Source organism: Alligator mississippiensis, chromosome 5 (genome assembly GCF_030867095.1).
Source record: "Alligator mississippiensis isolate rAllMis1 chromosome 5, rAllMis1, whole genome shotgun sequence".
In the NCBI taxonomy this organism is placed as follows: Eukaryota; Metazoa; Chordata; order Crocodylia; family Alligatoridae; genus Alligator; species Alligator mississippiensis.
Genome location: NC_081828.1, coordinates 19,541,727 through 19,566,848, shown reverse-complemented (window position 1 = coordinate 19,566,848; position 25,122 = coordinate 19,541,727). Strand labels below are relative to the sequence as shown.

The 25,122-nt window shown below is 40.3% G+C and overlaps 1 protein-coding gene across 5 annotated transcripts; it reads right to left on the bottom strand.

The window, feature by feature from the left end:
* Positions 1-1,174: 1,174 nt before the first annotated feature.
* Positions 1,175-24,645, bottom strand: SRSF11 (serine and arginine rich splicing factor 11). Of its 5 annotated transcripts, none has more exons than XM_019489114.2 (13): positions 24,556-24,645; positions 24,277-24,426; positions 19,754-19,887; positions 15,746-15,855; positions 14,060-14,152; positions 11,687-11,736; positions 9,501-9,628; positions 7,426-7,507; positions 5,868-5,999; positions 5,409-5,498; positions 4,204-4,299; positions 2,630-2,768; positions 1,175-2,520 (listed from the first exon to the last, which is right to left on the bottom strand). In XM_019489114.2, the coding sequence occupies exons 2-13, from the start codon at positions 24,402-24,404 to the stop codon at positions 2,323-2,325; spliced, it is 1,380 nt and encodes a 459-aa protein (XP_019344659.1). In that variant the 5' UTR covers positions 24,405-24,426; positions 24,556-24,645; the 3' UTR covers positions 1,175-2,322. The 5 variants fall into 5 exon arrangements, with proteins under 5 accessions (XP_019344659.1, XP_059583920.1, XP_019344660.1 ...); XM_059727938.1 differs by lacking the exon at positions 24,556-24,645 and adding an exon at positions 3,297-3,400 and having other exon boundaries at positions 2,377-2,520; positions 24,277-24,549; XM_059727939.1 differs by lacking the exon at positions 24,556-24,645 and adding an exon at positions 3,297-3,400 and having other exon boundaries at positions 2,377-2,517; positions 24,277-24,549.
* Between the last annotated feature and the right edge of the window lie 477 nt (positions 24,646-25,122).

The window sequence follows — 25,122 nt, the reverse complement described above, 5'->3', positions numbered from 1 at the left end:
CCCATATTACTAGGTATGTGTACAAAACACCAACTACACTACCTGCTTAACAGTAATCTGTGTAGGGCAACTGGAATCTGCATCTGAAGACTGGCTCCTCACTTCCCCCATCTACTCAAAATTGCATTACATTACAAAACAGTAGAAAAGTAAGACTGTCCCTTATTTTCCAGAAAACTGGGATGCAGAGACTGTGTACATTCATAGGGTATGTGACAATCTTGGTGCATTACCAATGGTCTCCCCCTTGCATTCCCACTGCTAGCTAAATACAGAAGCAGGTAACTATATGGCATGTATCCTAGGGCATTAGTGATATTAACAGAATCCAAATATCAAGTTGTCTTGCTCTAGGTACTTGTACTTCCAAAACAGAATCCGGTCAGATTGCACAAGGTGCTCGTCCATGGAAACACAACTACACATTGCACGTTTCGTCTCGGTTACTAGAATTATCATTTTTTCACTCCACTAAAAAAGAGGCTAGGAGAGTCAATGGTATGACATAGACCTCTCTGTATTGAGAAAATACTGAAAACAGTTTTTAAAAAGTTACATTTCTACAAATTCTAAAAATGACACTGCATATCTAAATGGCAATTCCCACTTCAAAATTCCTGCAGGAAAATGACAGTTTAGAAACAATTGTGGTTAAACTTAGACTCAAATTACAAGCACCAGGTTTTAGTTTCACTTAGAAAACCTACTCATTTAAAACCAGCAAGTTGTTGCATCACATCAAACTCTTTAATAGGTTAGCTTTTAGAGTTGTGTAGCAGATACTCAAAGCTCTCCTCTCCTTACTGTTTCTGCTAGTCTTCCATTACCATTCTGGAGAAGATAAAAGATGAAAGTGTTTATATTTCAATGAAAATACATTTTTTTTTTTTTACAAATACATATTTTAAGTACTTATCCTATGATACTCTAGGGTCCCATTTAGGCGTATTCCCTTCATCCACAATTAAGGTAAAATAAAATAAGATACATGCTGCATTGAAATAGGCTTAACAGTTTTCTTCACTGCTTGTACACTAATTATAAAGAATGACTTTAAACTACGATCCTGTTGAAGTAGGTGAGTGAGGGGGGAAGGTCAACTCAATAAATGAGGTAATTTCATACATTCAATGGTGTAAATAAATACAACTACAGTTTTACAGGAACATGAGCATGAGTTTCAGGGTTTTATTATCAAAGTCTTGTAAAACAATTTCAGAAACTGTACATCAACATGGCACAGACTGTAGCCTACTTTTGTTTTTACCTGCACAAAAGTAATAGCTCCAAAAACTTCTGTAACTAAGAAAACAGCTTGCCTAACTACTTTGCATAACATGGAATCACTGTGTGCATAAGATTACTACTGCAGTGACAGTAAACACAAAATTTATTAGTTTATACAACTTGAGATCAAGTAAAAAGTACATTATCAAGTAGACTTGCTTTTAAAAGCATACAAAGGTCAATTTTAAAATGCACTACCTTTCTGCAATGTGTTTAGCTCATGAACAAGTAAAACCTAAAGTAAAAAACTGGGTTATGAAAACTGCACAAAGCAACCTCTAATGACTGGACACTAGGCAGGTGGAGATTCTGCATTACTACATTAGGAAATTTTACCTTCCCCCGCTTAAGAGAAGGAAAAGTTAGGAACCACCGAAGTATGCTACTCTTCACTGCCCAAGATGGCTTTGGGTAAAAAAGCCATCAAAAAGGTTAGTGCATTTTAACCTTGTCAAAGCCAAACAAAATCCACAAAAAACGTTCAGCCACATGGCCAAAAAAGATCATCTACCTAGATCAGAATGCTTATTTCCAGATGTAACAATCTTTTTCGTGTAGTCACACTTAAGACCTTTAGTAGATCCATCATATATCGTAGGATTTTTAGAACATTTAGGATGTTTCTGCCACAATTAACATGCAGTCAGTGCATTCCCTATACTGCTCTATTACTGCAATGAATCAAACTCTAGAAACACTATCATAAGTGAGCTGATTTACTAAAGGAGGAGATCATACAACATAAAAAACCCATGCCTGCTGTAGATGCATGCAGCTTTTCACTTTTGCTTGAAACAGTACCAAGTTAGTAAGAACCGCTTGGCTACCCAATCCCATTTGGCCATACAAGAATGGTTACCCATGGACCACTTTCTATAAAGCTTTTGATGTAAATTAATATCAGGAGCTTTACAACCATTAATAGTTTAGAGCTGTATACATCTAAATTTAGGATTAAACAAGTACAGCATAAAAGAATCACACAGGAATGACACTGATGCACGTCTGCAGCTGCATTCACAGCAAAGGCAACATTCAGTCACTCATATCCATGTCCTCTTCATGATGATCATCCCCATTTACTTTGGATTCTCTTGTTCCATCTCCACTTCCTTTATCCACTGGAGACTCTTTGATTTTGGGGGAAGCAGATTCGGCCACTTTTTTTTCCTCTTTTTTTTCTTTCTCGCTGTCATATCCTTGTTCTTCTTCATCATAATCCCTTGTAACCTGCTTTGCAGAGATGAAAAAAAAAAAAGTAAAATGTGCCTCAAGATTCTTAAGCAAAGTTCAATACTGTGTTAAATAGAGGCAGCATAGCCAAGCCATACTTTAAGCATACCTTTACATCTTTGTCACTCTCAGACTTTCTTTCTCGATCCTTCTCTTTGTCTTTGCTTTTTTTTTTCTTGCTTGTTGACCGTTCTCTCTCATCTCGGCTTCTCTCTTTTTCTTTATCCTTTTTCTTTTCCTTTTTATGTCTAGGACAAGAATACATTAAGAGATTGAGAAATATGAGCATACAGCTAAAATTACACTGAAGACTTTCACTGTAATCTAAACTTATACTCCACAAATACAATTGCAATCACAGAATCATAGAAAGTTAGGGCTGGAAGGGACCTCAGGAGGTCACATCTAGTCCAACCCCCTGCTTAAAGCAGGACCATCCCCAACTAAATCATCCCCACCAAAGCTTTGTCTAGCCAGGTTTGAAAAATTTCCAAGGATGGAGCTTCCACCACCGCTCTGTTCCAGTGTTTTACTACCCTCCTGAGAAAATCCTTCCTAATATCTAACCTAAATTTCTCTTGATGCAACTTAAGACCATTGCTCCTTGTTCTGTCATTTGCCACCACTGAAAACTGTTTAGCTCCATCCTCTTGTGAACCCCCCTTCAGGTAGTTGAAGGCTGGTATTAAGTCCCCTCTCGGTGTTCTCTTCTTTAAATTAAATAAGCCCAGTTCCCTCAGTCTTTCCTCATAAGTCATGTGCCCCAGCCTTCTCACCATTTTTGTCGCCCTCCGCTGGACTCTCTCCAATTTGTCCACATCCTTTCTGTAGTGGGGGGCCCAAAACTGAACACAGTACTCCAGATGTGGCCTCACCAGTGCTGAATAGAGGGGAATAATTACTTCCCTTGACCTACTGGCAACACACCTACCAATGCAGCCCAGTATGCCGCTAGCCTTCTTGGCAGCAAGGGCACACTGCTGGCTCATATTCAGCTTATTATCCACTGTCACCCCCAGGTCGTTTTTTGCAGAGCTGCTGCCCAGCCAGTCAGCCCCCAGCCTGTACCAGTGCATGGGATTGTTCTTTCCTCAGTGCAGGACTTTGCACTTGTCCTTGTTGAACCTCATGAGATTCCTTTTAGCCCAATCCTCCAATTTGTCTAGGTCCCTCTGAATCCTAGCCCTACCCTCCAGCGTATCTACTACTTCCCCCAGCTTGGTGGAATCTGCAGGCTTGCTGAAGGTGCACTCTATGCCAACTTCCAGGTCGTTGATGAAGACATTGAACAAAAACGGCCCCAGGACCGACCCCTGGGGCACTCCACTTGATACCAGCTACCAACTAGACATCGAACCATTTATTACTGTTCTCTGATCCTGATGCTAACCACCTTATGTGTATGGAAATTTTCCAAGTGGGACTGAATGAACCAGTTTATTTTCAAAAACCAATACCCCCCCCCACTCCATTCGCTAGTTTGAGAAACCAATCCAAAAATCAGGACCTCCATCTCTCACTGAAGCTATGGTGAAATGCAAGAAATTCCCTAAACTGGACTGCCTATAACTACATCTGCCACTGCTCTTCAAGAATTACAAGCATGCAGCATTTATTCCCCAGACATACCTTTGAAAGAGAGAGAGAGAGACATTAAATTCAGGGGCTTTCAGGCACACTGACCTTCTTGGAGATGGAGATCGGGACGGTTTTCTTTTAGGGGACCTTGGCTTTTTAGGTGACCTTGTTCCACTCCTGCTTCTTCTGCGCCGTCTTTCTCTATAGGCATTGAAGAGGAAGTGGTCCAAAACATATCAACGTTAATGCTCTAATAAACTACAACATTTCTATGGAGAACGTTTATACAGGCACTTATCTGAACTCTAAAGGAGCACTGCCCTACAAAGATGTCTGCTTGTTTTACTGTGAAGTAGTTTGTGATTAGGAGCACTACAAAGACAAGGCAGCTGTGGATATGAAGGGCAAGCTGTATTATGTTTATTTGCCCTGTCATTAAATAAAAATTTTCAGCTAAGATCCTATTACAGACTATTGTAGGTAGTGTAGCAGGAGTCAGATAAAGAGCTTGATTTTCAGCTATCAGGTAGAGTTTCTGCTCAATTGGAAAAGAGTTTTGACTTGTAAACACAAGTAATGAGCTCTAGAAGCATTTTAAAGAGTCTCACAAAAGCGAGTTCGTCTTGTACATTGAAAATAACCCAGAAGGCCTGAAAAGCTCAATATTCATTTTGCCATGCAAAGAGCAGAAATCTATTTTCAGTGTTAAAGTTGTAACTTCAAGTAAACTTAAGGGAAAAAAATTAAGTGCATCATACAGTAGAGAAAAGAATGGGATCATTGTGCTGATATACTTAAAAAGTGCTTATTTGAAACAATATTTTCCCCTTTGGCAGTGAGCAAAATAAGTGAGGGTCCATCTCTCATTTCAAACAATCACAACAAAGGATGAGAACCTGGGTTCTCAACCTTTCCAAGTCCAGCACCACTTGCTCAGTCTTATTTGTGCTAAAATTCATGTCTGAAAAACCACAGAGATGCCAGAGCCAGGGTCACCAGACAGTTGCTGGTATCAAGGCTATGGCACAAGACTGATTCTCCTCCCACTGGATACCACTACTTTTAAATGGGAGCTGCAAGTTAGTCTTAAAAGGGTCTAGTTTCACTGCAGTTTCTGTAAGCACCTTTGTATGCCTAGCTGAAGTGCTAATTCACAATTTATAGCAATGCTCCCTAGCAAATGAGTAATCTCCCCACTTTCTTTGAGAGGCTCAGCATTAGACATTGCCCAAACCAGGCTAATAACACTTCTTGCAGCAATACCATTATATCTTACACTGGAAACAGAACTAAGAAGCAAATTACTATACCTGCTTGTGCTTCTAGATCGTCTTGTTGTGCTGTAGCTTTTTGGTGGAGTTTTAGAACGTTTCTTTTCTTTCTCTTCCTTCTTTTTATCCCTTTAAGTGAATGAAATAAAGATTTTCAAAATCACTCAGGTTTTACAATTTTCAAGTGTGAAATGCATCCATATTTTGCACTTAAAACAATAGGAGCTTCTTATCCCCTATGAAAATGAAGTCATGTTTCTTTAGGTGCTAAACATTGGGCATTTACAGGGAAAACACAGACTTCATACAAAATTAACAAGGTATAGGAGTTAGCAAGTTCATTTTATCTCATCGTGTAAGTAACTATCAGAGTTCAGACTGCTAACTTGCAGCACTCTATTAGTAACAAGGTCATCAAATATTCCCAAGCAGCTGATTTTCTTTTGCTAAATTAATTTCATGTCCTTTTTACATTCAGAGGTTTCATGAGGGCATTACCTGGTTTTGGATGTGCTCCTAGATCTTCTGCTTCTCTCTCTCGAATGAGACCTCCTCCGCCTTGGACTTTTAGATCGCCGCCTGCTTCTTGACTTTGAATGGGACCTCCTCCTCGATCGGCTTCTTGATCGCCTAGTAACAGTACATTGACGGCAGAATTACAAATATAGATTTGACCCAAGACATACTATTTAGAAGCTATGTGTCAAATACTGATGCCACGTGCAGCAAAATGTTCAGATGATAGAGCATGTATGGTTAATGCCATTTCTGAGACAAGTTACAGAAAAAAATGGTGTCACAACTACATGAGGTGGATAAGCAACAGATACTTCAAACTGGGTGGCATTATTTGATTTAGTAAGCAAGCTTTCCTATAGTGGCTGAAAAACACTGACTGACCACAAAGGTTTGAGGAATAATCTGAAAATGATCAAGTGACTGCTGGTCACGTATTGCAGGAGGCATAATAGCAATACAGAAGAAACAGATACAGAATCAAGAGCCGGGAGGGGGGGGGGAAATAGTACTTGTTCATGTGTTCCAGGTACACTGGCAGACCGGTCAAAGACAAGCAGCAGCAATGCATTTCAGAGACTTAATGCAGGTTTATGGAAACAGTGAAGCAGTATGAAGAGATGGAGTAATGTGGAGAGGCACTGGACAGACTATTTTGGTACAAGGTCAGTCTGGAGGCCAAATATATGTAGTAACCATACGTTCCAGTTTTACAGGACAACGCAAGTATTTTTTGTCAGGACACCTGAAATATCCCAGCCTTACAACAGATTAACTGAAAAACGTTTTCAGAGGTTTGTTTTTTTGAAGACGTTCTAAACGAAATGCCATGAAACAGCATTCAGTGGAACAAACAGTGTTTGGAGTGAAGCCAAATGAGAGAGTAACACTTTTACTAAAGTTTTGCTTTTGGAGTGGTGGTGGGGGGGGAGAATTATCTACTCTGAAATAAGCACATGCCATTGTTGAATCAGAAATAGTATCAGCACACGTTTAAAAAAAAAAAAAAAAAAAAAGAATATGTCCCATCTCAAAAGTACATTGTTACAGAACTTCCAACTTCTCATTGCTGGTTTTGAAAATATGGTCACTTTAGAAAGGGGATGCAAAAATCTAGGCAAGTAATGACCAGGACCACTGGAATACTGAAGTAAAAATGAAAGAGAGGGCAGATTTAAAGTATCAGAACTCTGCAATATAAGGGAATCAGTATAGCGAATAAAAACATCGAGACTCATTGTGTTTGAGTTGCACTGATAGAAACTACTCATTTGCTTGGAACCAGATGTCAGCAGGCAACCCTATGCAGCTTTTGGAAGATGCCCATGCAGCTCCTTATGGCTCAATACAGTTTGAGTCTGTTATACAAAGTCATTTTCCAACTCAGGTTCCTAGCATGCTACAGAAGTTGGGCTTACTCGCACACCCCACACTGACCAACTATCAACCTTCTCTGTATGAGAAGAGCTTAGTTTTTAAAGGTAATTGGAATTATTATTTCAGACAGTTTGACTTGTTTACATTATCAAATCAATTTTACCTGTGCCTAGAAGAAGAAGGAGTTCTCCTCCGCCGCGATCGTGATCGTGATCTTGAATGTCTTCGTTTTTCATCTTTTTTATCTAGTGTTAAAATGGAAAAATGTTAATGCAAAAACAAAATAAAGCTGTTAGTTTTCAAGGAGATCCATAAGAGAAAAAACAACGGTGCTGACAAGACAAAGAAAAAGAAAGCCTACCGGGTTGCTATTTTTTATTTGTTCTTATCTCTTTATAGTAGAAATTTGGGTCCGTCATTCTGGTTCTCAGAAGATGTTACCGGAAGACTAGCAAATAACTAACACAGCTGTAACATGAAACCTTATTTGGCAAAGTGATTTTTCATCAAACTAATGAAGATTCAAGTTACATTGATACTAGTGTTGAAAGAAAAAAACTTTGATATTAAAGTTTCAACATCCTTGCTAATTCATTTGAAGCTAGGAAACCTCTCAATGCCATTTTTGGCTCCTTTATAGGAGTCTCTACAGCGAAAAAACCCCAACAATTAATAAGACCAGAGTTCATATTCTTGGAAGCACCTGATGTTTTTAACAAAAACTGGTAATAGAGTTCATCTTCAAAACCTAAGTTCTTTCCAAAACATGCATAAACTTATTCCTGTTTGTTCTCCAGCTTGCTCCACCCAGTGTCCAATCAACCAACCTAAAAGAGTGGTGCTCAACTTTTGGTCCACAGGCCAAGAAATTTGGTGGTGGGGGAGCAGTAGCAGTGTTAATTGCCAGGGTGGATACAAATCAACAATTAAAAAAATGGATTTTTATTTAAATAAGATTTTACTTTTATTTAGTTGCGGTTTTTTTGTATTTTTAAGATGCATTTTAAAAAAAGATAAACCTTTATATAAAGGTATTTTTAACTTAAAATATGTTAAAGCTCAAAGATATTATCATGGAATAGGGACTATAACTTCTAATTATATACAGTATATTTGAGACCATATATTCATGTAACCTTTTTAGAAAAGTTTTATAAATAGGTCACAACAGGCCATGGACTATATTAGGGGCCCAATCTTATGGGGTTCCCAGAAGCTCCTCTATAGATTAGTAAAAATTAAAGAACACCACTGAGCCCAATGCGACTCAGTGCTCAGTCTAGAAGATCCCATTAAGAATCTCTGTGATACTTAGTTTCAGTTCTCAAACTGTGGCTTTGTCTCTCCAGAGGTAACAACCTTGTTAACAGCAGTATACGGAAATGAGAGATAAAAGTTAACAGACCTGATTACCTACCCATGAGCCCTGTTGTCTCTGTTCAAGTTTGTGTGTACACAGTCAAGCCCTTACCTCTCTCTAAAAGTGCAAAGTTTCAAGAAGTTAAATGAATAGAGGATTTCTGGGGGTGGAGTAGATCTGGGCAAGGAGGAGGAGTCTAGAAATAAAAGCAAGGAGGGAGAGGCAGTAGAAACAAAAGAGAAACATTTTCAGCAGACTATTCCAGAAGTCTTGAGGGATAAGTTTGAGTATAGCCCCTCCAGTGATTTGAGATCTAGTGAGGGAATGGTATGGTAGAAGGGACACCTATCATGGCAGGCTTGCCAGGCTGTAAGAGACCCTGTTTGAGAATATTTTAATGAAGGTTATCATCAAACAACAAGAATGCACTTTTTGTAGAAAACAGTGATTAAATCGAAGTTTCCTGACCAGTGATTTAAAATAATTACACTCTGTTAATTACTCCCAGGCAATTATTGCTGCCACCACTGCTCCACTACAAAATTTCCAGACAGATAGGAGGCTGCCACAGTCCAGATGTTGTGGGCCCATGCACCAGACTGCATGGGTGGACAAACCCCACACATGGGAACTAGAGCATGGGACCAGAGACTGAACATCACTGGCCCAGAATAAGAAGTGTGCTTTAGCTGAACATTTGGTGAGTCAATGACATATTTTTATCTTCTACAGGAAAATAAAAACACTATACAGTACAAACTAATTCATAAACAATGAAGTATTAAATCATTTTGCACATTATAAATCTTTATCTATTATGTTGCCAAAAATTGTGATTAATAACAATACACTAATTTCACTTTTAAAAGTTCAATTACCTGGCTCTATAGCAGCAGAAATGAGTGACTGTGCTTCGCGTACTCTTTTCATAGCTTCCTCTATTTCTTTACTGGAGGTATCTGATTTCAGGCTGGGTGAGACAAGACCTGCAGCTACATGGTTCAACCTAGAACAAGCCATTATGTTAAAATAAAATTTCAAAATTCACTATTGTTGAATACAAAAATTTAGCACAAACCAGTCAGTTTGCAGCCTACCCAAAGCACTGAGGTGTCTTTGAAGGAATCTCAACTGAAAGTCATAATCTCCCTCTGGGTCTCCCTGCTGCTCAGAAACAAAGTACTGTGCCAGCCTTATGAGTCTATGTGACATGCACTGTATTGTCTCTCATACCACATGTACTTTTCCCCCTCAAAAAGCAGCCCCCTCCAAAAACTGGGGTGCATGTATTAAGCAGGGAAGCCAATTTTCTGGCCAGGATAGAAGCACCCTGCTTTGATTCCTGCTCCACAGTGCAGCAGCTGTTGCATTACTATGCAGGCAGCTGAGGAAATCAACTGATGTAATGGCTCACTGTTCTTCACTTCAAGGTGTTAACAATCATCTCTCCTTTGTAAGTTTCGATGTTCCACTAATCAAACTAGCCTTTCTTAGGGTAATCTTGCTGTCTGCTAGCTGCTCCTGGTCTCTTTTCTCCTATCTCAGAGCCTTGGAGACTATTTAGCTCTTTTCAAAATCACAAAATCTACCCATATAGACTAGTCTTCAGTAATGGCTAGGGTTCCAGCTTTACTGAAACAGGAAAAGAAGGGTAAGTCAGCTGAATATTAGGCTCCGTCATGTTTCTATGCAGCTCTCTTTTCTTCTTCATTCTGCCTTTCAAAAACAAGTATTATTTTATTGTGTATTATTTATTTTAGTGTATTTTATTCTGGTATTTATTTTAGTGTATTTTATTCTGGGGGTGTGTGTGTGTGCGCGGGTGTGTGTGCGCGTGTGTGTGTGCGCGTGTGTGTGTGCGCACAATAAATATGGTACTCATTGCCATACTGGTATAGCTATATCACAGGCCCCTCATCCTGCAAGCTGCTGATATAGTGTAGATTCTGAAAGCTGCTATGTACTGGCAGAGGTACAAGGCATCTTACTTTAGCATTTATTGCACCAATGTGCAAACAGCAAAAGGTTCCAAATCCTATTTTGAGCAGACTCCCATTACTAATGTCACTTTGTGTATTTTTGCAAAAGTAGGGGTCTTGAGGTTGAACAAGTGAAAGGGTAATTCCTCAGAGGACACAGTAAACAAACTGGAAGTGCTTCACCCATACAAGGAAGACCTCCATGTTAGCATCTTGTTCTCAGAAATTAGATTGGAGACTTGTAAAAATATGGCGGTATCTCCCACCCCTAAGTCACATAACTCTGTCCCTATGCTCTAAAACTGTGCCTGAAAAACATTTATGTAATGTCCTTAAAAACTTACACTGGACAAAATTCCCAAACTTCTCTATGTAGCCTGTTTTAGTGCTTAACTATAAAAATAGTTTGAAAGATCTAATATCTAACCTAAATCTCTGCTGCAAAATTGAATGCAAATTCCTACTTGCCCTCAGTGGACACAGACAGCAACTGATCACTGCCCTCTTTATAGCAACTTCTTACATAAATAGAAGACTCTTCATGACTTCTAGTCTTCTCTTCTCTATACCAAATAAACCCAGAATTCCTTCAAATTTTCTTAACAGGCACGTTTTCCAAATTTCTTATTCCTGGAGAGTCCAGAAAAGGGATGATATATACTCCCCAGATCCTTTTTTGCACATGTGCTGCTAAACCAGTTGCTCACCATTAAAATACTTGTGCATGTGATTTCTCTTTTCTAGAAAGATTTATTAAATATCATCAAGCTACTGATTCTGGACTATTTCTCAAATTTAGCAATATCAAAACCCTAGTCACTCCCAGCTTCTTTTCAAACTGAATTTTCTACCACAACTATATTAGACAAGATGAGCCCCCTTACTGTACCTCATCCTCAACAGACAAAACCTCTGTTGTGGGCTTTGTAGAAAGACAATTTATCTCGCTCTATTTGGCTAGACCTAAGAAATGGGGTAAATACCAAGTAATATAAGATGATAACCCAAGATTAAGTGTACTGCAATATAACAAGTTGAAGATACCAGTAATCTTAGTATATTATCAATAATATTAGTAATCTTACTTTGGATCCACTGTGCTCATAAGTTTTAATAGCTGATCTGCTGCAAGAGACTGAAAAATATAAAACCATATTTAGAAGCGTGCTCAAGAAATATGCATTCTAAACATGCTCGAATATACATGGAACAAGCAAGAGCATGAACTGCTTATGGTTGAAAAAAGCCTCAGGCATTAATATGCCCTCGTTCCGTTTTGAAATCCTTGTTTCAGCAAGATATGCTGACTGTTCCTTCTCAGAAGATAGCCATTTCTCCAGGAAGACCACATAACCCTTAAGTGCTTTCCTTTTAACATGCCAGTTAGGACATCGGCAGCCACTTCATTTCTGGCACTACAAGCACATTTGTAGCGCTACCAAAAACTAGTGGACAGACATGCATACCATCTGTAGACTGTAGTACAACCAAAATGGCAGATTTGCAACAAGTGTTCCTTTTGCAAAAAGGATCTTCTATAGTACTAAGTCCTTTTGCAGCCCCATATGCAATGGCTGTCTATTTGCATGTAGTACTAGTCTTCTTGGTCCTCCAACACCCCACAGTCCTCTACTCACTCTCTCTGCCTCCTCCAACCTATTGCTAGTGTTCTTCCAGCTGCTGCTAGTGTTCTTGCAGCAGCAGCACTGGCAGGAACAGGTGCCACTGCTGCCACCACTGAGGGGGCACACCACCTGTTGCTAATGGCAGCAGCCACAAGGTGCACCTGGTTCGCGCAAGGCCATGGAAGCTCTTCCCACTGCCACAACTCCTGCTGGATTAGCGGGAAAATCTTCTGCTCCTCTAGTGACAGCAGCAGCAGGAAGAGTTCACTGAGAGGTTCCCCTGGGGGTAGGAAGAGCAAAACAGCAGCCCCCTAGCTGGAGAGCATGCCTCTGAGATGATTTTTGTAGCTCTCCACCCATGGTTTAAAACATCTGTCTACCCCCTTAAGTTCATTTTTGTAAAGCACTTTATAGTGCTATAAAAATGAATGTCCATACCCTTAATGAATGTCCATACCATTATTAGCATCTTTCCAGGAAGGAATCAAGACACTTTTCTCAACCGTTCATAGTGTCTATAAATTATGTCCTTATGGTTTAATAAGACACTGATTTGGCACAGATATCTCTAAGACACATACTTAGAGCAAGGAATGAGACGGGAACTGTTTTGGTAGTGTATCAACTAATCTAGAAATTAAGACTTTTCTGTTCTTAGAAAAAAATCCAGGTCACACAAACCTGTACTTAAGGCTGCTTGCTAGACTTGGCATATTAACAGCCAGTATTATTGCCTTCCTAATTCATTCCCATAGGTAATGCTTGCTGAACTGACAAACCATACAAGCTGCACTGCCATCAGCCTGATAAGCCACCAGAAAGAAAAACAGCTTCAAAGTTATATAGTTACAATGGTTTAACTTCTGTTTGTAAAAATATGTCATTATGATCAACATATTCATTTTTGTTGTAAGATCTAAAGACAGCACACAATGAAACTATCTAAATCAAGGTTATCAAATTCATGTGGGCCCATGTGCAGCATGCAGCCAGCATAGGGCATATGCTGCATGAGGAGTATAATACAGTATGCTAGACAGGCCTTGCATGCTGGATCCAGCATACATGGCCTGTCTGTGAGCCCGATCTGCACTAGCACCAGAACCAGCATGCAGAACTGCTCTAGCATACAAGCTGACAGTGATGACACATTGAGTCAACATAAGATCCATTACACAAGTGCTACTTAGGATGATTATTTATGAATTTTCCCACCTATTTCCATAAAAGCACTGTTTCAGAAACTCTACAATATCATCAGAAACCTGCATGATCTTTCCAAATCTATGGATTTAAAAAGCCATCTGTAATCCTTGGATGGAATGTTATTATGTTCAGAACATGTTAGTGCTGCTCTACCAATGAAATATTTTTTCAATATTTTCCCCCATTAATTTATTATCTGACATGTTAAAGTCTAGTAGAGCTAGCTCAATGCTACATAGCAACCTATATTGTACAGGCCAGATCTGGACCACAGAGCCATTCAGTTTGGCCTGTAAATATGTAGCTTTGGTGACATTTGTTCTCCCCAACCCGGGAAAAATTGCTGGCTGGAGCTGGGTCCCAGAACCTGCCCCAACCCAAACTGGGTCATTCTAGTCCGTAGCCTGAAAAGGTTGCTGACCAGTGTTATACACCATTTGAAGACTGTGCTCTAAGCCCTCAACGGTCTCTTGGTATAGCAATGTTTTTGTAGCACCTATTCAGAATTACATGTGGTTAGTCCAGATCTTGAATCAGTGACTTAACACAACAGTGAATATTGGGTACTCCATGATGATGAGATCCTAAGTCTGCCAGATACATTACATAAAACAGTGAATTTTATACCTGAGAGTTTAAGTTTGCTCCAGGAAGACCAAGTGCAGCTAGGGCAGGATCAAGAGCAGGAGCTCCCAAAGCAGCTAAAGGAACAGCACCAATCTGTAACATACACAATGGTACAATTAACATCTATCATCCAAGATATTATATGGATTCCTAACTAAAACTCAAAACACGACTCCATATATGGCAAATCCTTTCACAAGAAGGTCACTAAGAGCACCCTGTGTTTCTTTTAAACATAAATTTGCAAAATGAGAAATATCAAAGTTTCTACTCAAGGTATTCAAGACATTATTTCCTCCAGTCCCCCCTGAGAATGGGAGGGGGAACCAGGGAAAGTTTTGTCTATTATATTCAAAAACATTTAAAAGGTAACAATCTGTGTCAGAAAGTTACTCTAAAATTTTACTGTAGGGTTTCAATACGTTTTTTGTATTGATTTCTAAGCGAGTAGTTTATATTTAAAAGTTAAAACAACTCATAGCGAGCACTGCAAACTGACATTTCTTTCCTCCTCATTCATCATTCTCAATACAAGGTTCTGTATGTCTCCATAAATGCATCTTGTCAGTAGGTTTTGACTGGTGAGGGATTATAGTTTAGTGAACAATTATGTAGCTGCCATGCAACAACCTCACACCCTATAACTAACAATTTGCAGCAATTTTAGAAGTAAAAATCAATTAAAAAAAGACAGAAGAAATTATTTTTCTTTTTAATGAAACAAGCCTATGATTTAACATACTCAGTAAATGTATTCCCTGTCCAAGTATGCGCCTTAACTCCAGCTTAAAATAACCACATAAAAATGCATGCACTTAAATCTCTAAATATAATTCTATGCAAAGATAAACTCAAATTTTAAAGGAGCCTGATAGAGTTAAGACTCCTAAGTCCTACTGACAGGCAATAGCAGCTTGGGTGCTATGGATTTAAAAAGGAATCTAAGAGTTAGGCACCATTACACTTTCCAATGATGTTATACATACTTGTACTAAGCTAATTCCACAGTAAAGCATATTTCAAACTGTGCTGGAAGAAACTAATGCTTCAAGTGATACTTGTACCTATAGTCAATTCTGTACACTAAGAGATTTGATAGTTTTAATGTAAAGAGACATAAAACTGAGAAACTGCTGCAATATAAAACTCTGGTAAGAGCATTAGAATAGTTTGGCACCAAGCACATCCTCTCCACGGCTAGAAATTATAAGATTTATACAGGTTATCAGAAACTGTACTGGAAGCATTGAGAATGATAAAAAAAATAAAAATGTCTTCTGCCTAGAAGCTTGTCATTCTAGCACCACACAGTTCAGCATGACAGATGACTGAAAGCACTGTAGATAAATATTTATAACTAAATCACTATGTCAATTAATTAAGCACGTGGCCAATTTTCTTCTTGCAAGCTCTACATATTTAAGCCAAGAAAGTATCAGCCAAGTAAGTTAGGGCATTTGTACACATGCTTGCACAGCAGTGCCGCTTTTAAAAGTGCCCAGTGCTTTGGCGCGTACATCTGTATAAATGGCAAAATGTGCATCAAGCTTGCATGTGGAGCAGACTCGATTAATCTAGCGCGGCTCGTTGGAGCAGACAAATGTATGTGCATAAATGCTGTTAAGGTCTGGCAGACTATAGATAAATATAGCGTTTGTATCACTCAAATCTAATATGAAAACCTACCTGAGAAAGTGGGTTGGGAGTAGGCAGGAGTCCACCTCCAGGCAGCAGACCTGCCACAGCATTAGCTGGTGCCAAGAGAGACAAAGCCTTAGTCTCATCAGGAATAACTCCTGCAGAGAAACAGCCTTGCATTAGAATGCATTCTATCTCATGGTCAGAAAATACACAAATACACCCAGAAAATGTCTCCCTGATAGACCACCTGAGTTTGTTGAAAGTACTTATGTTGGCTAAAATACAAAGCTTGATGTCTATTAATATTTATCATTAAATTTTATGTCAGAATGAAACTTCAATGTGTGAAAATTTGACTGTTCCTTTTTCTCTACAAATGGTTAAGTTTCTAGAGCAAAAAATAGCACAATACACACTACTTTTTTGTTAACACTGCCAAGATTTCATCACCTGTACTCGATTTTTAAGTCATGAACCAAACGTAAGCAAGCACAGTCGGTTCTCCAGGGGTGTGCTCTCAACTTTCAAAAGCTGTTTTATGAACAACGACTCGTGTCGGCTGCTTCACTATAAAGCACACAGAAAAATCAAGATACACAAGACAAAAAAAGTTTGATTTAGGGGTTAATAATATGGTACAGTTCACTATGATTTCTTTTACACCTACCACACAAATTTTGTAAAAATTAAGAGAAGGTAAGGAAATATTTTGCTGAATCAAGCGTAGGGCTTTTGCTGACTCATCAAATGAACATGAAAGTCTCTGCAGATCTCCAAATACACGCTGTGTATGTGTGGGTGGATGTGTATATACAGTACATTGTGGCACATTCCTTACCTGTGCAGTAAAATGCATATGTTCCAATATGTGCCATGTTTACTGTACCAAGGTTGCTACTACATACTGTCATTTCAGAAGAAACTTCCAGCCCAAACTCTTGTAGCCAACTAAGACAAGTGTCTGAGTTTACTACCTATTCTGCACATAGAACAAATCTTAAGGGTCCTACTATGAAACAAGTATTTATGTGGATAATTTGTATTCTATCCAACAGCAAAAGCCCTATACAGATGGATTAATCTGTTAATGTGCCCAAGCCCCCAAATGAGAGTTCAATAATACAATTTTACTATATATTTGCAAATACCAGTAGTGTTTCTGTAATACATATTAAGAAACTGCATCTCATCATAAAACATACAATATGTACAGGGCACTTAAGAGAAACTGGATAAGCTGCAGAAGAAAACTGTTGGGTGGTATTTTCAGCAGGGCCTGGTATATAGTTCAGGCTGAACCAGGGAAAAGAACTGTAAAACACAACAACAAAAAAGAAAAACCACTGTTAAATAAAGGTAATGGTTCCTTCCACCTATACTGAGAAGTGCCGATAATATAAACAAATGTATAATACACAGCACTGTTATCTTGCTTGGTCATTGAGCTGTCATCAATTTAGATACCAAAAGTTATGGAGGGAGAGGGGGGGAAAAAGGTCATTTAGATAAAGGGCATCAATGCAGTAATATATTAACATACCTACAGAGATTATGGGGTAATTTTGCATGCAAAATTATGTCTCGGAGGATATAAATTATATCTAAACATTTCAATTTATTGAGACTACAACATTTCTGGTATCTAAACACAAATCCTCTCAGACTTATCTCGAGACACCTCATAGAAGATCTGCATTCATTAAAAAAAATCATGCATTTGATCCTCTAAATTTTAAAAATATTTAGAATATATAAAACTACAATTTAAAAAAAAAAGCAATGAGGCCCCTCACCAGTTAATTTTCATGCGTCAAGAGTTTTTTTTTACTGCTGCTTTGTTAGAACCATGAAATACTGCATGAATGTGTAGAAGTGAAAGAAAAAGAAACAGACAAAAGAAACAAACATTAACCAAAGAACCTAAATAACCCCCCACAGCCACCTTTAATTTTTAAAGGTCCTTCAAAACTAGGAATATCACAGTGATAATTACAATTGATTCTAAACCTTACCGTAGACTTTACACAGAGCAACAGCCAACATGAAACGCCCATACATGCTAAAATTGGTGTGTGCTTGCAATAGAGGGGACTATCATATGTTCAGGGCAATAATTAACATTTTCTTTAGTAAAAGGGAACATTAACACAGAATATCACAATAAGAATTAAAGGGCCCCAGTTGAGCACAGTACTTAAGAGTGTCTAAAGCACATGAGCAATCTCAGTGATTTTAAGCACCTTGTTATTCTGTGCTTAAGTATCTCATTGAATTGGAACCCTAAGCATTGGGAGAATCAAGACTATATTCTACAGAGGTACAAAGGCAAAAAAATAAAGGACACGTTTAAGTAGAGAAGAGCAAGCTATTGTGATACACCATATAATTAGGCAAAGAACATTACAAGAGCTACAAACTGCTGCTCAGCCTACAAGAAACTCCTTTATCAAATTAGGCCCCCTAATATATTAGTGTATGCCAGGCTTGCATCATAGCATCTTTAGCATGCTCTGATCTGCAACTATGGGGCATGTGCCAGGTTTATCCACCATCAAGCACAATGGACAAAAAGTTATACTAACTAAGAGAAAAATCACATTACTTAGCGGTAACGTGTGGCAGTTTAACAATCTTAAATAGGGGGCCCATAGAATATTTAAATGCTACCAATACAAACGGACAGCATGCTTTAATATAGTCATTAAAAAAATGCAGAGATTCCTTTAAACTCCACTGCTTACTATAGCAAACAGGCTACAACTTTCGGAAGGTATTCTGTACACTGAAAAATAACTGAAGTACAAGTCATGTTGCAAATTCAGAAATCAATAATTAAGACTTACGTGCTTAATTTCTTTATAATTTTATTTTTAAGCCAAACCTGTTGCTCTGCCCTCATTAGAGAGCCACTAGAATTACGCTGCTTTGACAAAGATCTGACCACAGACCGTAAGGTTTATTACTATAATCTGATTTAAATTGCAGAGATTCTACTGTATTCATGAGACTTGAGAAAATTAATTATTTTTAAAGTAAATCAAGAAACAGCATATCTGAAATAAATTACTTCTGAAGTAAATCTAGAAGAGTTTAATAAGACTTCTGTAAGAAGTGTTCTCTTCTCAGCACATTAAGGTAAGTTCCAAAACCCCTGTTCATTGCCTTTCAAGTTACTGTAACACCCTAAAAATATAAAAGATAAAAAAAGAAAAGAAAAAAGAAAAAAAGAAAATGGAGTTAACAAGTGATTACACCAGGAAAACACTTGGGGACTTGAGTGCTTGCTGGCCTTTAGTTAATGTCTAGAATCCCCTGTAGCTGCAGAGGACCCACTGTTTTTCAGTCATCTGGAAGGGCTTTGCATTTGCCTTCTCCACTACAAAAATCACACACACAAATAACAGAGAGAAGAATTTATTATTTAGTGAAATTCTATCAAGTATAGCAAGGCTGAACAAGAAAACATGGAATAAATCTAATACCCAGTGCCCATTTGGCACCTTTTGGAAGATCTCACTTTCAGTTTATAGAACAATCATTCAAACCCCTGGTATACTGGAATTTAGAGTGAGGGGGAGGGTTTCTTCAGAGATTCTCTCAACTAAATGAAGGATCAGGACATTGCAAAAAAAACCCTGCTAATCCACTTTCTCATTCACTCTCAAAAGAGAAAACTCTCATGAAGAGATTATGTAAAAGTGCAAGTGCTGAATAAGTCATCTTTCAGACAAAGTTTCTTATGCAAACAAGTATTTTAAATTATGGTGACGATGTCTTAAATGAATCAAGAGCATAATTTACAAATAATTCTGCTTAAATATCTAAAATTAAGATATTTCTTATAGAAAATATTGAGACAAATATTCCAGCTTCCACTGTGTTACTAAAAATAGGGTTCCTTTAATGCAGAGGCTAATGACAGTATACCAGGGGTTTCAAAATGTTAATAAATCTCAGATGTTTTGCATGCTACTAAACCTCACTCTACAGAATTATACTGAAGTAAAATGCCATCATATGATGGCTTCATAGGCCATTAAACAATTCACAAACCTTCTGCATATGGTACGACTATCAACGCTCTGTCAACGAATACAGTGTTTGTCAGATGCTGGGCCACAACTGCCGAGTCAGGATCATGGAACTTTACAAAACAGACACGTGATGAGACAGGCAAAGGAGAATCACTAAAAAAAGAAAGAAATGTGTTAGATATAAGGTTAACAAAAGCAAATTCATTTGCAGAATTGGTTGTTTTTATCCATTCACTGAATTTAGGACTAAAAAATTGTGGTCACTACAGAGTAGGTTTAAACCTACAAGCTGTAATAGGGATTTCAGTTTTGTATCTTCTCCTAGGAATCACAGTAACTGAAGATAAACTTATATTGACGAATCACAACCACAAGATGCAGAAGCAGGATGTTGGTAGCAGACCACATCCAAAAATTAATTAGCATGCATCAGTATGAAATTCCAGAGGCAGAGATCCAATACAGAATGTCTTGTCTGGACACATGAATCAAAGTACTCTCCTACTAGTACAAGATACTAGTATTCCCGGTACTCTCTTCCTTGATACAAGATCTCAAGACGCTTAAGATACAGGCCCCGTGATTTTATAAGAAGCATATTTTGCTCAGAAGTTAATTAGCAGATTGTTTACAAGAGGGAACAAAGATAAGATTCTTCTCAGTTTACACCAAGGAAAATCAGCTCTCATACGAGCTAGAAGTTTCAAGGCCCACGTAGAATGTGTTGCAGTAGCCAAGCCTTCAAACTGACAGAAATATGGTTTACAGCGAAAACCTGCAGACATGAGGCACAGTCAATGGTCAGAGTTAACAGGTAGCATAGCAAAGAACTACCACTGTATGAATGTCCAGAAACAGTAGTAAGACCAGTTCTTCAAGGTGCTTCTCTCTGGGTTGAATACAAGCCAGCTAGGCTTTCAATCAGAGCTCTCTTTAAAATAAGTGGAGAACAAGGTAACATTTTGTCAAGCAACAAACACGCAACTGAATTTAATATTAGCTTAACAGTGTTTGATTGTTCCACCTAACCCCTGATTACTGTAAACATAAAAGCCAAAGACCATCACACTCAAGAATATAACCATTACTATCAGAGCCAGAAAGAATATATCAGTAAGAACAGTAATGCAATTTGATGCATTTGAAGGCTCCAGCATTAGTAGTCCTATGCAATATATTTCTGATAATTTTCTCTTATAAAACAAGATCCAGGTATACAAAATATTCTTTACTTTTTTTTTTTCACTTCTTGCCCACATTATGAGTTCTGTAGAGCTCTCATTAGGGACACTAACATTTTTTTAAGAGATACTATGAGTTGTATACTTGGCAAACAGATAAATTCTATTTTGCAGTGTTATTAAGTCATAATATCTCTCCTAATCAGCATGAAGCATATTAAAGTACTGAATTTATATATTAAAAAAATATTTAAAATGAGGTTTGTTATTTAAATTATAATTTTAATTTTAAAAATAAAACTGGTAAAATTAAATTAAAATTAAATGAAATTTAATATAAAAGCTCTAAGCTAACTATAACCTCATACAACATTTATTTAAATGTCCTGAATCTGGAATGTTAACCTAAACATCTGTCAAAATGTTTAGTCTACATGCATTTTGTGTATTTCTGTATGACAGAATCAGGAGTACATCTAACTTCTGAAGTCAGGCTCAATAACATACAGAGCCTGACAACAGGATGAATCTTGTATTAATGGTTTGAGGTTCTAGGAGACCCAGGGGTTATACTATTGGGTGCAAGAGATTGAAGTCATCACAGGGATCAGGACCTCACTCTATGATGCACCATGGTTTAAGGCTGTTTTATTTATTAACATATTTTATATGTTATTGTACATTTAATTAACTATTAAGTTAATAACTGACATTTATTTAACAAAAACAAATGGGTAAACAAATAAATTAGCTAGTAAATAAGTAAACTTGGGGGGTATATATATATATATATATATATCATACTAAATAAAATTAATAAGAATCTGAAAATAACAAGTTACACCATTGCTTAAATAAATGCCTATGGGTAAGGTACCCCCCACTATGTAGCAAGAAAGTGCACCAAATCCTGGTATAAAGTTTCTATTTAACTGTAAAACAGTGCATTTTAATGGTTAAATTAACCAATGAGAATGAGTCTCTCTTTAAAAAAGAACTGAAGTACAAATAAAAACTTTGATTACAATAGACAGAATCATAGGAAGTTAAGGTTCGAAGGGACCTCGGCTTATCTAGTTCAAGCCCTCCTAAGATCATTTAAATTAAGGCCTTCCACTTGGTAATTTATGTCATTATATAAATTGACTTAGTTAAATCAATCTACCTGTTAAAATATAACCAAGTCTAACCTAGTCTAATAACTTTTTGTGATGAAACTGGTCTCTCTTCAGGAGAGTTTGACAGGACAAAGAGGCTTTATTTGAGAAGCTCTAAAACTGTGGTGCTCATCCCTTTTAGACTTAAGGCACCCCTCAAAAACTGAGTGAAAAGCTAAGCCTCACACCAAAAGCCAGGTGTCTGTCTCTCCTTTGGACTCCATGCCTCCTGTAATTGGGCCTAACGTCTTCCTGAAATGAAGCAAGGACACGAGGAGCTGGCGAGAAAGGGAAACTGAACATGAGTAGATGGGTGAGCAAGGAGATGGACCTGATGAAGAGTCAAAATGCATGTGAACACATCTAAATGGGGCGGGTGGGGGATGAGGGAAACTTGTATAAGGTGAGGCAAAAGAGTGAAGAATTAGCTCACCAGGGTGGGGCAAGGTCAGCGGTGCCCCTCTGCAGGGCAGAGCAGCTCACCAGGCTGGTGTGTGGCGGCAGCAGCTGCCAGGTGCGAGCTTCCCCTCCTCACAGAGGGGCACTGCTGTCCTTGCCCCGCCCTGGCCCTGCTCCTGGGAGGTGGTGAGACTCCATCCCCACCCACCTGCACGTACCCCCTAGGACCAGTTTAAGTACCCCCAGGGGTATGTATACCCCTGGTTGACAACCCCTGTTCCATAGCATAGCAATTAATGTCAGGGGCTGTAAGGCACTGACCAGAATTTGTGCAAATCACTCAACCTGCCCTGGTTGCATCTGTATAATAGTGACACTATTCCCCATATACAGAGAAGATGTAAAGATAAAATTAATGACTATTGGGCACTCAAACACAGCAACAGACTTATGACTTTTTAAACAAGTTAAATGTACTAAAAGGTGTTTCTGGCCTTCCTGGAGAAAAAAAAAATGAAGGTCTGTGGCATCTAAATGACTTCCTCAGCTATTAACAATTTAAAAAAACTCACAGTTCATAAAAAGTGTTTACCCGTTCCAATTATGAGCCCATTCTGTCTTCTTTGATACTCCAAATTTCATTACAAAGTGTCCAGTACAAAGCAAACACTAAAAGCAGGATACAGTGTTGAATATGTGAATTCACATCCAAAAAGGATGGGAAAATTTTCTTTTTCATGTGGGGGAAGTGTGGGGGGGGGTAGGAATATGACAGGAAGCATGTGGGGAGGGGGGCAGGAATATGACAGGACAGAGTTTTTCATGCAGAGGCATCTTTATTTTTAATAACAATTTGAAGCTCCGCCCAAAATAATTGGTATCTTTTCCTAAGAGACAAAAGAATAACAAACAAGAGTCGACATCAGGGCAGTCTGTCAAATGACCGGTCCAGCATATGGCTTGCTTCTTACACACAGACACAGATGTCGCATGCGGGGAGTATCCATGCTCCACACGAATGAAGCGTCATTACTTGGAACACCTTAACCTCTCACTAACTCCCGCTTCTACTTCTACTCGAGCAAAGGTGATTGACGCCTACTCCACGAAGGCCGCAGGCCCTGCTTTCTCGTGCATCGGCTGCTGGAAAATCAGTAACTGAATTTCCATTTGGCGGCACTATTTAAGACGGGGCGAGCACCCAAGCTGCAGGCCCCTCACAGCCTCTGGGCTCAGATGTTTCACCAGAAGCTGCAATGGGGTTTCCTAACAGCCGGTTCTCTCCCAATCGGCTCCAATCTCAACACCTCAGCAAACAAGCCCCCCGTGGGCCATCATCCCCACTGGAAGGGGCCCCAGTGGCTGTGGCCGGGTGGGCTGGAGGGGGGGAGACAGGCCTCGCTCTCCTAACAATGAAAAGCGCTGTCTCCGGGCTCGCTCCCACCTGTCCTGCTGCTTCGCAGGGCCCCTTTAGCAGGGCGGGCAGCACGCGGGCCGAGAGGGGCTTGCAGAAGCGCCGGGCTCGTGGCAGAGCGCGCGCAGGAGCCGCCAGCCCCTTGCGAAAGCCGCGAGCAGGAAGCAGCCGCGCACACGCTGGGGGTTGGGACGCCCCCTGCAGGCCAGACCCGGGCGCGCGGAGGAGGCCGGGCTCGGGGCGGCGCAGCCCGGCCTCAGGCAGGCGCGGGAGCGGAAGGGGGCGGGCCGCGGCCCCGCCGAGGGGGGGGGGCGCGGGGAGGCGGGGGGAGCCGTCTGCCGCGGGCCCGGAGGGGAGGAGCCGCGCTCCGCGGGACGGCGGCCGCACTCACTCGGGGGGGAAGAGGCGAAGCTCCTCGATCTTGCCCAAGAAGCCGAAGAGCGTCCGCATCTGCTCGGAGCTGGCGCTGGGGGAGACGTTGGTGACCTGGATCACGTCGGTGCCGCTGCTCGAGGCCATCGCGCTGCCGCCCGCTCCAACGCTACAAACACATCGGGGAGGGGGGGCGCGTTAGGGACCGGGCAGCCTCTGGCCGCTTCCCGCCGGCCGCGGGCCCGGGCCCCGCGCACAAAAACGCCTGCTGCCGAGTAGCAACCGCCGCCTGCCTCACCAGCCTGTCTGGGCCGCAGTATCCCACAAGCCCCCGCGGCCGTGCTCTGCGCAGGCGCGAGACGCAGCCCCGCTGGCCCTGCGCAGGCTCACACCCTGCGCGAATTCTACGTTAGCACGTAGCGCTCGCCGGGGCGCATGCGCAGTGCCTACGCCTGCCCCGGGGGACTCGCGGCGGAGCTGTTGCGCCTGCGCAGTCAGGTGGCTTGCGTGGGGCGGTGGACCTCAGCGCGTGCGTAGTACTGGTGCCCTCTGCGAGGAACAGGGCAGGCGGGCTGTTTCGTGGAAATGGCGTACGCGCCTGCGCGGGCCCGGCCCTGAGGCCTGCGCAGCCCGAGCTGCAGAGCGCGTGGCCCGGCCTAGCGTCTGCCGCCGTCTTCCCTACAGGGGCAAGCTGGCGCCTGAGGGCGCGGGCGGCAACGCACCGCCCTGAGCCCCCCGCGCTGCGCAGCCCCGGCCCCTGACGCGCCTCAGCGGGCTGGGTGGGTGCTGGGGGGGTTTCCTTGTCCAGCTGGCGCAGAAAGTAAACCTCACTCGTGGGCCGGCCTTGTTTCTACTGCAGGCCCTA

What these genes read in the sequence shown, in the direction of transcription:
- SRSF11 (XM_019489114.2), bottom strand. Translation starts at nt 24,404, where the DNA reads ATGGCCTCGAGCAGCGGCACCGACGTGATCCAGGTCACCAACGTCTCC. An exon ending in AGTCGTACCATATGCAGAAG is followed by an intron (nt 15,856 to 19,753) that starts GTTTGTGAATTG and finishes GTTTCTCTGCAG; the next exon opens with GAGTTATTCCTGATGAGACT. An exon ending in CGATCTAGAAGCACAAGCAG is followed by an intron (nt 4,300 to 5,408) that starts GTATAGTAATTT and finishes CAATGCCTATAG; the next exon opens with AGAAAGACGGCGCAGAAGAA.